General features: G+C 51.5%; 4 protein-coding genes across 4 annotated transcripts; 1 reads left to right on the top strand and 3 right to left on the bottom strand.

Moving 5' to 3' along the window:
- Positions 1-3,084: 3,084 nt before the first annotated feature.
- GLRG_07946 (ergosterol biosynthesis ERG4/ERG24 family protein) lies at positions 3,085-4,666 on the bottom strand (the record flags this gene model as incomplete). The annotated part of the gene is made up of 3 exons (XM_008098631.1): positions 3,085-4,190; positions 4,241-4,545; positions 4,605-4,666. The coding sequence occupies 3 exons, from the start codon at positions 4,664-4,666 to the stop codon at positions 3,085-3,087; spliced, it is 1,473 nt and encodes a 490-aa protein (XP_008096822.1).
- Positions 4,667-5,696: 1,030 nt separating this feature from the next.
- Positions 5,697-6,867, top strand: GLRG_07945 (uncharacterized protein; the record flags this gene model as incomplete). The annotated part of the gene is made up of 3 exons (XM_008098630.1): positions 5,697-6,061; positions 6,120-6,660; positions 6,718-6,867. The coding sequence occupies 3 exons, from the start codon at positions 5,697-5,699 to the stop codon at positions 6,865-6,867; spliced, it is 1,056 nt and encodes a 351-aa protein (XP_008096821.1).
- Positions 6,868-7,069: 202 nt separating this feature from the next.
- On the bottom strand, positions 7,070-8,059 carry GLRG_07944 (NAD-dependent epimerase/dehydratase; the record flags this gene model as incomplete). Its single annotated transcript, XM_008098629.1, has 4 exons — positions 7,070-7,129; positions 7,191-7,341; positions 7,419-7,861; positions 7,889-8,059. The coding sequence occupies 4 exons, from the start codon at positions 8,057-8,059 to the stop codon at positions 7,070-7,072; spliced, it is 825 nt and encodes a 274-aa protein (XP_008096820.1).
- Positions 8,060-9,259: 1,200 nt separating this feature from the next.
- On the bottom strand, positions 9,260-10,676 carry GLRG_07943 (cytochrome P450 family protein; the record flags this gene model as incomplete). The annotated part of the gene is made up of 5 exons (XM_008098628.1): positions 9,260-9,291; positions 9,343-9,476; positions 9,556-9,803; positions 9,867-10,381; positions 10,442-10,676. The coding sequence occupies 5 exons, from the start codon at positions 10,674-10,676 to the stop codon at positions 9,260-9,262; spliced, it is 1,164 nt and encodes a 387-aa protein (XP_008096819.1).
- Positions 10,677-13,176: the final 2,500 nt, after the last annotated feature.

The following is a 13,176-nucleotide window of genomic DNA, read 5'->3' as shown; positions in this document are numbered from 1 at the left end:
TGTATGGCGTTGCTGGACAGCGTAGGCCGGCGATGAGACTGTAGGGGCAGGGCAGAATCGAGGAACAACTACAGTACGAGGTCGGCCCAGTCGATTGATCCTAATCAGTGACGCGGCGCTCGGTAGCACTAACACAAGGTCGTGAACAGGAAGCGCTATGGTTCACTCAGAATGTCCAGACGAACGGCGGGTGCGGCTCCTTTAATGTCAACAGAAAAGTCTGGAGGATCGTCTAAACCAGGGTAGCTAGATCCCCTCTCCAAGCAACGTGCCGAGGGGCAAGCTTCTGGGCCGGGCTCGCAGGTTTACCGGCGTTGACCCGGACTGGTCCTGACCCGATGATGCAACAAGGCTTCCCTGCTTGGAACTTGTGGGCAGATGGTGTTGCCCCACCCCACCCTAGGATGATTCCTGGGGGCCAAGATATCCGTACATACACTATGATGGGTATTGTGCCACTCCCGACTAATGCGCGGGTGTGGGAGCAGCAGTACCTATCGACGTGGAGAGAAAAAAGAAATGGGGTGTGGGAGAAGACGAAGCGGTCAATCAAGGCAGACACACGAAGAGTCAGTCAGATGGGGTGGAAACAGAGGATTGTGTCGAGCCAAGAATGAGTAAGACGATGCTTGAAACAGGTCCTCTTAAACTGACGGGGAGCGTGATAATACAATAGAATCCGGACGAAAACAGAGGACGAGGGGAAAAAAAAGAAAAAGACGTTGCCATGTTTCGCAGAAGTCAGGGACGGCCCGAGAGGAGAGACGAGGGTGATGACGATGCTTTTCCGGGCCATTAAGGTAGTCGCAAAGGTGCAGAGTACCTAGAAAGAATGGGATGGGTACGTCACAATCAAAAAGGGGCCGATCGACGAGGGAGGGTAATGACGGGTAAGGCATTGCCCAGAAGGATGGGAAATGAGCAGTCGGAGGGTCCGTCATTGGGTCCACTGGAACCAGCTGTCTCTGGAGGCTGCAGCCACGGAAGCCGTGCTGGACGTCAACACGGGTGAAAAGAAGGAGAAGATGTCGGGTGGTTGGTGGTGACTTGGAGCAGATGAAATCGGAATTAGGCGTCGTTGATGGACGGGAGGGGAACATGAGAAATGCGTGGGCAGAACGGAGAACGTGGGACACTTGGGGTACGTAGCGGGAAACAAAACAAGCGAAACAGCGAATCGGAACGGGTGGGGAAGCGCGGGGGGGGAGGGCTCTTTCCCTCTTCCCCAAGCCCAGGAAACAAGTTTGGTGGAGGTGGGGAGAAATGGAAGGAAGGAGAGGACCGGAGAGACCGCACACGATTACCAAGTAGGTGGGAGGTACGGCACCATTACCCGCATCAGACAGAATCGTGTAGTTCACCTAGGAAGGGAGTATCTGGCTTACCGGGCCGTCAACCGTCGACCGCCTTTCGCTCATCGGTCGCCCCGGGCATGATGGGGATTTTTGGGCGTAGGCTGCAGATCGGAATTAGAGTCTACCCCACAGCCTCCCTTTCGCGTCAGTGTGTACATTGTACAAATCGTACTGTACGAGGTTAGCACGTCGCTTAAAGCCGTCCTACGGTCTACCCAGTGTATGTATCATTGTCCGTCATGCAATTCACACATCCGAGATGCTGGAAATACGACGTCGATGCAATATGGGCGACTCGAACACGAACTCTAAAGTTGTGCCTGAGTCGGCCCCCTTTTCGCCACGTTTCTTGATTGACCGTCCCATCTCGCAGCTCCATGCTTAAAATCGTTGACTAATCCTTCATCTGAAAGAAGAAACAACCCAGGCCCGCGGGGGGGGGGGGGGGGGACGAAGAAAGAAAAAGCATGACTTGCTGCAGACTGGCTAGGTGATGTAGACGCTACCTTACTTGTTTACGATGTACGGATAGTTCAATCGTCAATGAAAGTCATTTTTCACCCCGCTGGAAATGAGTATACATGACGCCACTTCTGGCTCCGCCCCCATGACCAACCCATGCATCCCCCGCCTTTGGGCTGGGCCGGCACTCTCACCCAAAATTCTCCACACACACTCGCAGACACACACGGCACACATATACGCAGGGCAAGTACCTACGGATACTCCGTAGCCGTATGGATACTGTTTATTTCTCCATCGTCGCTTCCCCTCATCCTTCCCCGCATATCGTCCCAGTAATCGATCAATCTTGGCCGGCTTCTCGCATCTCCCCCTCAGTTTGACCTCCTGGTCCCTTCCCTGTATTGTCCTGGCTGTCTGTAGGTTGGAATGAAAGGAACTATAGCAAGCATTATATATCCGATGAAGAGCATCTACCCAAGCAAGAAAGGGAAAAAAAAAAGAAGGGGGAAATAGCCAGGATGGAGAGACATTGTTGACAAGAGTTAACAAGGAAATGAGGGGGGAAAAAACTAAAGTAACCCCATTTCCCCATCCACCATACCTACGCTCATCTTAGGCCCCCCGTCACTAGTTTACATAAACTAGTACAAATAGTCATAAACTTACCCACCCAATGCCAAGAGGTAGAGTTCCTAACTCTTTTGGCCTGTTTACAGCTGTGATATATTTTCTTTTTCCGCAGGAGAGGCGAAGCAACTCCTCTTTATGATCATTAGCTAGTTCACGTGTATACCTAGTCATGCAGCATAGACGAAGGCAACGTTCCGCCTTCCCTTGACCGCGTGAGAGACGGTCTCACTTGAGGGTTCATACGTCCTTGTTTGCCACGAAATCAGGACGTCGCGACGTGTGTGGCTGCGTTTGGTGAGAAGACGCAAAGGGATCTTGTAGTAACCGCTTTAGACTGTCTGCCTACGTAATAGTTCAGACCGTCGCTGTAATATCCGCCCTAAACGAACCAACGCCACAGGCACAACCGTTGCACGACGCCAATGCCAAGGTTGCGTAGGTATCCTAGTTCTTAACTACTAGCACCAACCGGACGATGCACGATGTAGAACCAAATTACGCCCTAGACCAGGTCTTGCTGTCCACAGCCTCCACGATCCCCGCAACTCGAAGAAACGGCCCGAAGACAATCCATTGTGCCCTTTTCACCGGGCCTGTTTCCCGAAACTTGCCATGCCATCCTTTCGCCGGCTTCTTAGTACAGACCAGGGACGATTCTCCAACGCACAATCTTCTTGTACTTCTCCCAGTCATCGCCGTATTTACGCGAGCACTTCTCGTCGTCGCGGCGATCACGGTGAATCAGCAACACGGCGAAGTAGACAATGTAAAAGTACGTGATGGGGATCGCCCATCCCCGCGCGGCACCCTGGATAACCTCGCGCCCATCGGCCATCTTGAAGGCACCTTCCAGTCCGGCTTCGGCGTATCCCGTGCCGGCAGAGACGATCGTGTAGCCGGCCATGCCGGTAGGCAGGCAGTAAGGCCACGACTGCAGCCAATCGCCGAGGTAGTTGATGTGTCGCGCGACCCCCCACCAGCCCGAGACGAGGAGACGAGTTCCGGCCTTCGTTTCCATATACTTGAGATGGGACACACTGGGGTCGTCGGGGTTGTTGCGGAATGCGTTCTTCTGGCTGTTGGACAGACGGAAGATGGAGAAGCCAACGCCGATGGCCCCAACGATGCCGGCCATTTCCAAGGGGCTCAGCGAGGTTGGGTACACGGCCAAGTAGCGCGTCTGCAGCGAGTAGACGAACGGCACCCACACGAGATCGCCGAAAGAGAGCATGAACCCAAAGCCATCCGTGGTGATGTCGATGGTGGTCAAGATCGCGGGCTCATTCCACCAGCAGTCAATCACATACGCAAGCTGAACTGCCGAGGTGAAGATGATGCTGTTAGTAACAAAGCCGTAGGTCCGATACTGCTTGGCCATCCATGCAAAGTTCACCAGAGCCCAGCCCAGCAGACCAGGTCGGATTTCCATCCACTCTTTGATATCGATTTCGCCGAGGATAGGAAGCGTAACGCGGGGGTTGAGCTCCCGTCCGATGTAGAAGTCGTAAATCATATTGCCCGTGTGTCCGCCAGCAGCGAGTTCGCGTAACTGTGTGTTGCCCGACTTCACGCTGAAGCTCCGTACGTACACGAAAATGGCCAGGGCATATGCGATGAGAATGTTGGCGGTAACGACTTGTACGTAGTTATCGGTGATAAAGGTCCAGAGGGGGAACTCGGCGCCCTGGGCAATGGTGCCGGCGAGGCAGACGGTTAAGATGAACATGCTGGAAGCAAAGGCTGCGCTGGTTAGTGACGGTTAACACGGCAAAGACACCAGAATCGCTTACAGTTGCAGCGGTACTTAAGACGACCGCCGGAAGCAAGCTCAACACCGTCGACCTCGGCTCCAGGAAGTATGCGGTAGAGAAGCGCATTGAAGAGATAGTATCCCAAGACGGCAGCGGTGACCTTGACGCTTCCCAGACCCCAAATGCCCTCCTCGGGCCATCCGACCTCACGCTTCAATTGGTCGAGTTTCAGGGTTGAGGGGCTCAGCAGGGACGGCGCAGGACAGCCAGAAACATCGTTACAGCTGAAGATGAAGAGGTAGACGAGGATCGGGAGTCCGAAAGAGATGAAGAAGGCGCCGATGCTGCCAGAGCATGTTAGCTTGAGGTAGTGATGCTGAGATTCGAGGTCCGATTTGCTTACGGTCCACCGAATTCGTAACCATGCGGCTTTTGAGCCGCAGCTTTTTTGGACTTGGACGCCATGTTGATCTGCCCCTGTCGCGGGTGTATAGGATTCGGTCAACAAAAGAAAGCTTCGGATGGAGTTTCGCGTTATGACTGTGCTAGTGTTGGTGCTGCTGCTGCTGTCGAAGGCGAAGATTCTTCAAGGTTGAGTAGAACGTATTTGTACCCCACGACGCCAGTGAACGGTTGATTAGAATGCGACAGTGAAGCTCTCGAAGAGTGTTGCGCGCCGGGGCTGTGGTGTTCCGGGTGGCCTGATTCGATGACGCTGGGAAAACTTTAGTGCTCTGATTGGGGCCCGCCTAATCCGACGCCACGCTTTGCCCTCGGGGGGATGGTTCCACCGAGGAAACAGCTCTCGGAAGGAGATGTGTAATTGTCGGATGACGGCCAACAAACCATACCAGGCGGTCCGGAAGCTGGGACCGAAGGTGCTGTTCATTGAACTTTATTGGCATTGACAATCCAACAAAAGCGACGCTTGATTGTATTCAAATTCATTGGTCATTTCAATGTCGAAACCGAATCCTTCCCGTCTAAGGCCTGCAAGGAGCGCACAGGGTGCTAGAAGCTGAGCCAATTACAATTGAGATGCACGCTGACTAAGATGCAGGAAACGAGTATCGGTCACGTGGTCCGTATAAGTGGGTCATGTTCCCCGAAGCGGCAGCCTGGCGGCGCCCTGCTTCCCGCAGCGCTGCAAGGACGTTCCGTCCACCAATTAATGCCCACACACTGGTCAATCCCGCCGTTCCCTGCATCCAAAAGGCTGACGAATGGTTTCGTCCAAAGTACACTAACATTTTGCATCTTGACACATTCTCCCTTCCACCTGGACTTCGGCTGCATTTCCCTTGCTCGATTCTCTGGTACAGTGTGATTCTCGCATCTATTTCTTCATTGCAACTTTCCATACCTCGCACTTCTTCAATTGATGCCATAGAAGCCCGTCGGACCGACCTTCCCCGCGCTGACGAGGCGCTTCCCAACGTCGCGATTGAACGCTCATTTCAACGGATCCCGATTTACATTGCGCCGAAACATAAGCATGCGCTTCCCGCATTCCTCAAGGCTTATTCTGCTTTTCGCAGCTGCGACGGCTCGCGCAGCTGATACCTCAGCTTCTTCAACGACCACGAGTGCCCCGGCATGCACTGCAGCATCCAAGAGCGGCGCCGGAGCCTTCTACGACTTGCGACCCGACATCGCCGTCAAGCCCGAGGAGGGGAAATCGTCAAAGGGTATCATCACCGCAGACTACCACGCTAGAGGCTGGGATTATAACCGGAACTTTACCCTCAATATCTGTGCCCCTGTCATCGAACCGCTCGATGACGTGGAGGGGTTGACAAAGGCTGAAGCCAAGAATGTCAGCGCGTATTACACGTACAAGGGGGAGACCTACTCGATAGGGTGCGTATCGATTGGCGCGAATCACAAATGACTGGGAGCTAACGAGCACAACTCAAAGGTCATCTTCTATGGACGTTCAAAGCCGAGGGCGTATACTAGTGCTCCAATACAAAAACGGCTCGCCCTGCGACAAGAGCAAATCCAAGCGATCTCAGGTCCACGCCGGTGCCTCCTACAACAAGTACGCCGACGACAACGATGACGAAGCTACACCTCTTAAATATTTCAACAACAGCGAAAAGAAAGTTTCCGTGGCCAAGGATGACGCGGATTCGAACCCCCGTCGCAAGTCCGCCACAATCTCCTTCCATTGCGATACCGAGCAGGTCGGCGGAGCTGCTCATATCTCCTTTGTTGGCTCCGACCCGGATGACTGCGCATACTTCTTCGAAGCTCGCTCGCAGCACGCTTGCCCGCGGGCTGAGCCCCACCAGCCGGGCAGCGTCGGTCCCGGGGGCGTTTTTGCCATCATCTTCGTCATTGCCGTCATGGTCTACTTCGGCGGTGGTGTCTTTTACCAAAGAACCGTCGCGCACGCCCGAGGTTGGCGCCAGCTCCCAAATTACAGTTTATGGGCTGGGATCTGGAATTTTGTTAGTGTAAGTTGTTTACCTGTACCCGCTACCTCATGACTCTCCTCTAATTACAGCCTACAGGACATCTTCGTCATCGCAACCTCTTCGTGCGCGCAACTTCTGCCTGGGAGGCGGGGTTACCGCCACCTGTCTGGCTCTCCCAGCAGAGGGCGCAATCGTGAGGACGAGAACAGATTGATAGACCAGCTCGATGAAGAATGGGAAGATTAGACAGTCAAACGGAGTTTAGCTCAAGAATTGTAGATTGAAACTTCTTCCAGCAACCAGAGGCTGTGTATTGGAGCTGTGGGATTATCTTCTAGAACGCAAATGACTCACAGGCAATCATCTAGATACCCTCTAACATGTATAAACGATTCATGATTTTCAACCAGACGATCCATCTGATAAGCGCGCATAATGCCTATCATCACTACCCAGCGAAATACTGGGTACAGAATCTGGAGTCCTGCTCGAAGTCGCATAGCGAAATCTTTTACAATCGTAATCAGGTCCCTATCCTGAGCAAGTCCTAAGCTGGGCGCTTTTGAAACGTCGAAAAAGGCCGGCCAACTTTCCACAATTGCCTCGATCTGGGGGTTCCTCTCCTCTCTGACCAAGCTTCGTGCTTCTTTACCTCCGATAGTCTCCAAGGCATCCAGGATATCAGCAACCGTAATGGTGACGCCCGGAAGGTTAACGACCCTGAACAGTCCAAATTGGTCACGGTGAATGTCCTTGACCGCCACCAAATTGCCCACCACCGTCCTCGGCGAACAAACTCCTGCCGCACAGGCATGACGTTCTCCTCGCCCTTGAGCGACCTCCTCACGATACCGGATGCTGAAGACGAGGCCGTCGCGCTCGGCGCCCCAGGCCGCACGATGCGCCCGTCCAGGAGCCCGCGACACGAGTAGTCCCGGAACAGCGTCTCTATCATAAGCTTCTGCGCGCCGTACGAGGACTGCGGTGTCGTGAACGTCGACTTGGTGTTGACCTGCCCCGGCGCCGCGGGCCTGTAGACGGCCAGGGAGCTGGGAAGATGACGATATGTGCCGCGGTGCGGGGAGGTCTCCTGACGAAGCGGGTCAAGGAAGAAACGGTGACTGCCGACGTTGACGCGGAGGCCGAGGTCAAGATTCCCCTCGGCGCCGCCGGACATGACGCCAAGGAGGAGATAGATCGCGTTGAAGCGGGAGTGATGCGCGAGGAGGGACGCAACTGCCTAAGGGGAAGTGAGGTCTCTTCTCACAGTTGTTACGCGGGATGCATAGGGGATGGATTTAAGTGGGATGGGTGGCGTCGTAATGTCTGTTGCCGTGAGGTGGATCGAGTGGGAAGAGAGGAAGAGGGCGGTGATCAGCTCCTGGCCTATGAAGCCGGCAGGACCTGTGATGAGGATATGGCTTGCTTCAGATGCCATTCTGAAACGATTCCCGGGCGTTGTGATGGGGCTGCGTGTATGGTTGTAGTCTTTGTGCATACGATTGCTGTTAATTGACTGGGTTTGGATAGAGGTTTACTTCCTCGGCTCGTATAGAATATACGAGTTTGAGTAGACGATGTTCAGATGACAATTCGCAATTCTCAAGGTATTGCAGATATCGAATATTGCTACAATCACCCTCCGCTCTCCGCTGGCACTTTTGTAAGCTTTCAGAGCAAAGCTTCAGAGTGACCATCACAGCACAAGCAGACAGCTCTAATTGAGCCGTTGTCACGTTGGTCACTTCTAGCCATTGGCTGGGATCTCCGCACCGCGGAGAAGTCCGGCAGTGGTAACCTGCCCTACGCTATCCACGGCCCCGCGTCGGCATACTTCGTTAGCTCACCGGCAATGCCCTGTGGGGGGTCGGACAAGTCTCCGAGTGACATACTAGTATGCTTTGGTTAACTTAGTCGGACTTCCATCAGCAAAGTGGCCCAGGTCTAGACATCTCATGACCAAGATTCTCGTGGGAATTAGAACCTGGGAAAGTTACACTGCATGAGTTGAGACCAGCGCAGGGTGGGCTGGGTCCGAAGACTCAAGTATGATTCAGCAACGTCCAGTAGCAAAAAGAGCTTTTTATTATTCGTTTCCAAATAAGTAGTTATCCATTTTGAAAAATAATAAAATTAGCAGGCTTTTAACAAAGATTTCATGTTTCAAGTGTAGTTGTACAACATGGGAATATTAACGAAATACACAAAGGGCATCTATCTATAGGGAATAATAATAGTGAGAAAAAGAAAAAAAACTTCGTTGCCGCTATGCACTGCAATTGAATCTCGGAGTCAACCGAACTCTCATATAGCCCTCATGACCTTTCTTCGGATAAGTGTTCAAGTATTGGTATCCCTCCGTTTTGTCGAGGCTTTCATCCCACAATGAAATATTAAAGTTGTACACGATGAGTGCGATTGTTTTGCGTAGAACCCTGTGCGCAATACTGGTTATGGTAAGTCGGTAAGCAAACTTATCAAATGCATTGTGAAAAAAACATACTGCTGTCCTAGACATGTTCTTGTACCAGTTCCAAACGTGACGGAATGACTTTTAGTTGCCTTTGCTTCCTGACTGTACCCAAGCCACCTTTCGGGCTTGAAGGCATTCGGCTCAGGGAACAGTTTAGCATCGTGCTCAAGCAAGCTCAACGTGAAGCTCATACTGGCCTGTCACGTATTAGAACAGTTTGCACCATAAAAACAGCCGAGATTCTTTACCATCGCAGGTATCATTGTACCCCGATAATTGACTGGTTGTTTGCTTTGTCTTGGTTGTCGATGCCAACTCGGTGAACTCAAGCGAGTTGACTCCTTGCATACGGCGTCCTATTGTTCGATGGTGAGGGATTGCCCTATTGATCACGAAGGATGATACGTACAAGATATCTCAGTTGTACCGATTTGGGATCTCTCCACACTCTATATCCGTACGATCCGAGGTCCAGTGTATCGAGTTCAGCCCGAATCTTCTTCACACATTCTGGATTCTTAATCAGATGGTGGAGAATAAAGGTCAAGTTGCTTAGAAGTGATTCGTTGCCGATAAAGATTGCCTGAGACGACTCGTGAACGGTGTGAGTCTCGTTGCCGACCTCGCTGAAAATACGAGCCAAAACACCCTGATGACTATTTTCACTATCCCAGGATTTGACGATGGGCTTAACATGTGAACCGATCAACTAGAATTCATGTCAGAAAACGACAATAAGAGTGGTTGTACCTCCTGGCCAAGGATGTCTTACAGAATCCAGCCATCCAAGTGGCGAGTAGCGCCGGAGAGCAGGAAAATAGTCAAACATGAGTTTGACGGGAGGGATACACCTGAGGACCGTGGCAAGGTCGATGGCACTGAAAGCCCGCGTGGAATCGTGGATGGCTTTCATGTCAAAAGCTTTGAGGCACCCGTAGTCCTCTTCCGTCAGGTACGAGATCATGACATCGTTGGTGAAAGCCCAAAGGAAGTGTGTCATATTGACGACTTGGCTGTTCACTGCAGCATCCGTGAGGCGCGAATGCAGGGATTCGAGGTGTTTGTCCAGAGTGGGGACGAACTCGGCGAGGGTCTGCCCAGAGAAGATTGGGCGCATGCCTGCTGCTCTCTTTGAGTGTTTGGTGGCGCTAGCAAGGCCACCAAGGAGGTTACCCAGAAGACCGTAATAGTTATCGCACTTTGAAAGGTCTGAGCGCTTGTGATGCTCTAAGCAAAACTGATGATCGACGAAATGGAGTTCGTTTGGTCCGATCCTAACGACAGGCCCTGGGGTAGAGTATCAGGCATGCGGTGCATCAAATATTGCATCAAGACAACAGAACATACCATATTTTTCGTGAAGTGAGGTCAGGTTTTCAAGCCAGTCATTCTTGACAAGGACATGATAAGCCTCGTAGAGCTTTGTGATGCCGGCAATTCGTGGCCCAGGGAACTTCGCCAGGGGGCAGAAAAACGCCCGCCAGACGTACTTGACGATAAAGCAAACAGCGATTGAGCATACCAAGCTGATCAAGGGGCTTCCAAGACACAAAGTTGTCTGGGAAGAGAGAAACCAGGTCATGATGAGTGCGATGGAGGGACTAGTTTGCGTCCTGTAGTCTTTATGGAAGCAAAAGCGTCGTCGAGTAAGAGAACGCAAACCTTTATATATCAGTGATTGAGCCCTTTAGAGGATTTAGTGGTTACATGATGTACGACACCATTCGCAGAACGATTCGGTCAATATTGCTGGAAAGGGCATGAAGCTTGCCCGAATCATCTTACTTACAGTTGGATCTGCAACCCTTGCAGCAACAATATGTTTGCGCCATCCTTAATCAAACCCAGCTGGCTTCGCTTCAGGAACCTTTTTAATCGAAGCTGAACGTTGGTGTAGGGCAGTGCAGCCAGAGCTGGCTGAAGCTCATATGTGGCCAAACTGCAGACAAAGATGCCCGCCCTTCCGGTGTTTGTTATTTAGGAGCTTTACTTCCACCTAGTCGGCTGGTCCCATGGGTCGTCTTACTTGCGTGATGGGGGCCGTCTTACTTGCGTGGTGCCAGGATTTCGGGACGGTTGCAGTTGCAACGAGGCGTAGCTATGGCCCCCAACGGCCCCGACCAGAACCACACAATGCCTCTGTTTCTGTTCGTCACCTGAAGCGCGCTTACCTTTCAGCTATCGGCTGGGAAGTGGATGCCTGAAAAGTGACAAAAACTCTGTGAAGCTCACAATTGTCATTGCAGCCTAGTCATGATCTGATTATAAGGTGGGGAAAGTCAGGCGTGGCAGGATGAGCTGGACGAGTTATACAACCGGATATTGGCAGAATAAAAGTAGTAGGATGACAAGAGAATACTTCAAGAAAAGCCCAAACAGGCCAGCAGTTCCGTTATCTTTAACTCCCAACGCAATGGACGTAAATCATATCATACGATGAACTAAGGCTAGCGTGAGAACGAGGTGTCCGGTCCACTGCTGTTCTAGGATAATGTCAAGATCAACCCCCTCATTCGTTCAAACATCGCCACTCGGCAAAGTATGTCCCCTTGCTTTCCAAAGATCAGCTTATCCAGTAATGGCATTGCGAGGTCCTCCCGCACGATTTAGCCAAGTATGGAAAGCTTCAGTGTATCTCAAAGGAAGATCGCGCACAAACGACGACGAAATCGGGTTTTGAACCGCAAATTAACTTTAGAGTATGTTTCAAAGTCCCGCTAGGTACAACTTCGTCGAGGTCTCGTCCATGTAAGGCCATGTTAGACTTTTTGTTTCAGTAGATAAATTCAAACCCTCTCCAGAACTCTGCAACCTACCTTTCGCTGCCTCACACCAACTGTTTTGGCCAACCAATCATAACTCTTTAGCTGCTCTCCGAAAGATCGCAGAACGCCATTGGATTAATTGCGAGCAGATCAGAGGGGCCAGTTCGGCAAGGCCAGCCGGCAAACAGGGAATCATTCTGTACTCATGAGCTGAATAATTGGGGCTGGCTATACACAGGAGCTTTGGCCATCATTCTGCTGAGTTCAAGCTGGGTCGCACCATTTATTATTTGTGTTCCACGGACTGGAAAGCGATGCGGAACTCCGTTCTTTACAACAAAGGCTATAGCAATTGTGGGAGTCGAATCGATAAGCTGCGAGCTCATAGGCTGCCTTAAGTCAAATAATTGTTGTGAAATGTCTTTGTTTCTTAGACTTTTTGTGTGTATATGCACAATGCTGCCATAGGAAGATACTTGGAGTTTTTACCTCTTCTCCAAGTATCAACTTCATTCAAAGCGTTAAGCGGCAGTCGTCTAATTCAACGTGGTTAAGACTTTCATGGCTGTGCCATTCTTGCAGTCTCGTCTGGGCAGGCTTGCCAGACAGGTGAATGCCCATGTGGTGCCGATCATTCTGGTCTTTACAAACCCAACGCTATCGCAAAAGCATTTGTAATAGCATAAGCACACGGAATGTATATTTCACCGCATTTTATGTACAAGGAGGAGAACATCAGTGTGTGTAGCCAGATTTGGCCAGAATTTTCAGCTCGCCACCCAGCTCGAAGAGTTTACCGGGACACTGAACACACCGAGCTTACCCATTCTAGCAATTTGATGAATGTCGGTCGCTCCACTTCTTCATGTGCCGGCAAGGACTGCCTTTCCCAGTGGTGAAACGTCGCTCTCGAGTCGTGGAAGGCAGTATCCGTTGCTTTGTGGGGTTTATCGACTTTTTCTCTTCGGGATAACCGAGACATGTACGGACGTGGTCACAATCAGCCTACGGTTACTGAGCCGAAGCACTCACAACCGGGGATTTTGCAGCCTAGCGACGATGGAATTGAAAGTTGCAAATTCATCTGTATTTAAACATTGCATTTTAACAAAAACAGCCGCAACTCTATGCTCTGGCTAGAGAATCTATAGCTTGATGGGGCCGTGCTATCAGCGTGATAGGTTGATGAGCAGCCATTCCGGCACCATGCCGTGAACCACTTATAGTCGACAGTATATGTCGTCACTCTGGATGCTGAATTCAAAAGGGATAATGTTGAGGGTTCTGATTGCCTCTTTGGTCTAAAACGAGATCAAG

This window comes from Colletotrichum graminicola (genome assembly GCF_000149035.1).
Source record: "Colletotrichum graminicola M1.001 genomic scaffold supercont1.35, whole genome shotgun sequence".
NCBI lineage: Eukaryota > Fungi > Ascomycota > Sordariomycetes > Glomerellales > Glomerellaceae > Colletotrichum > Colletotrichum graminicola.
Note: the sequence above shows the minus strand (reverse complement) of the source record. Positions and strands in the feature narration are given on the sequence as shown.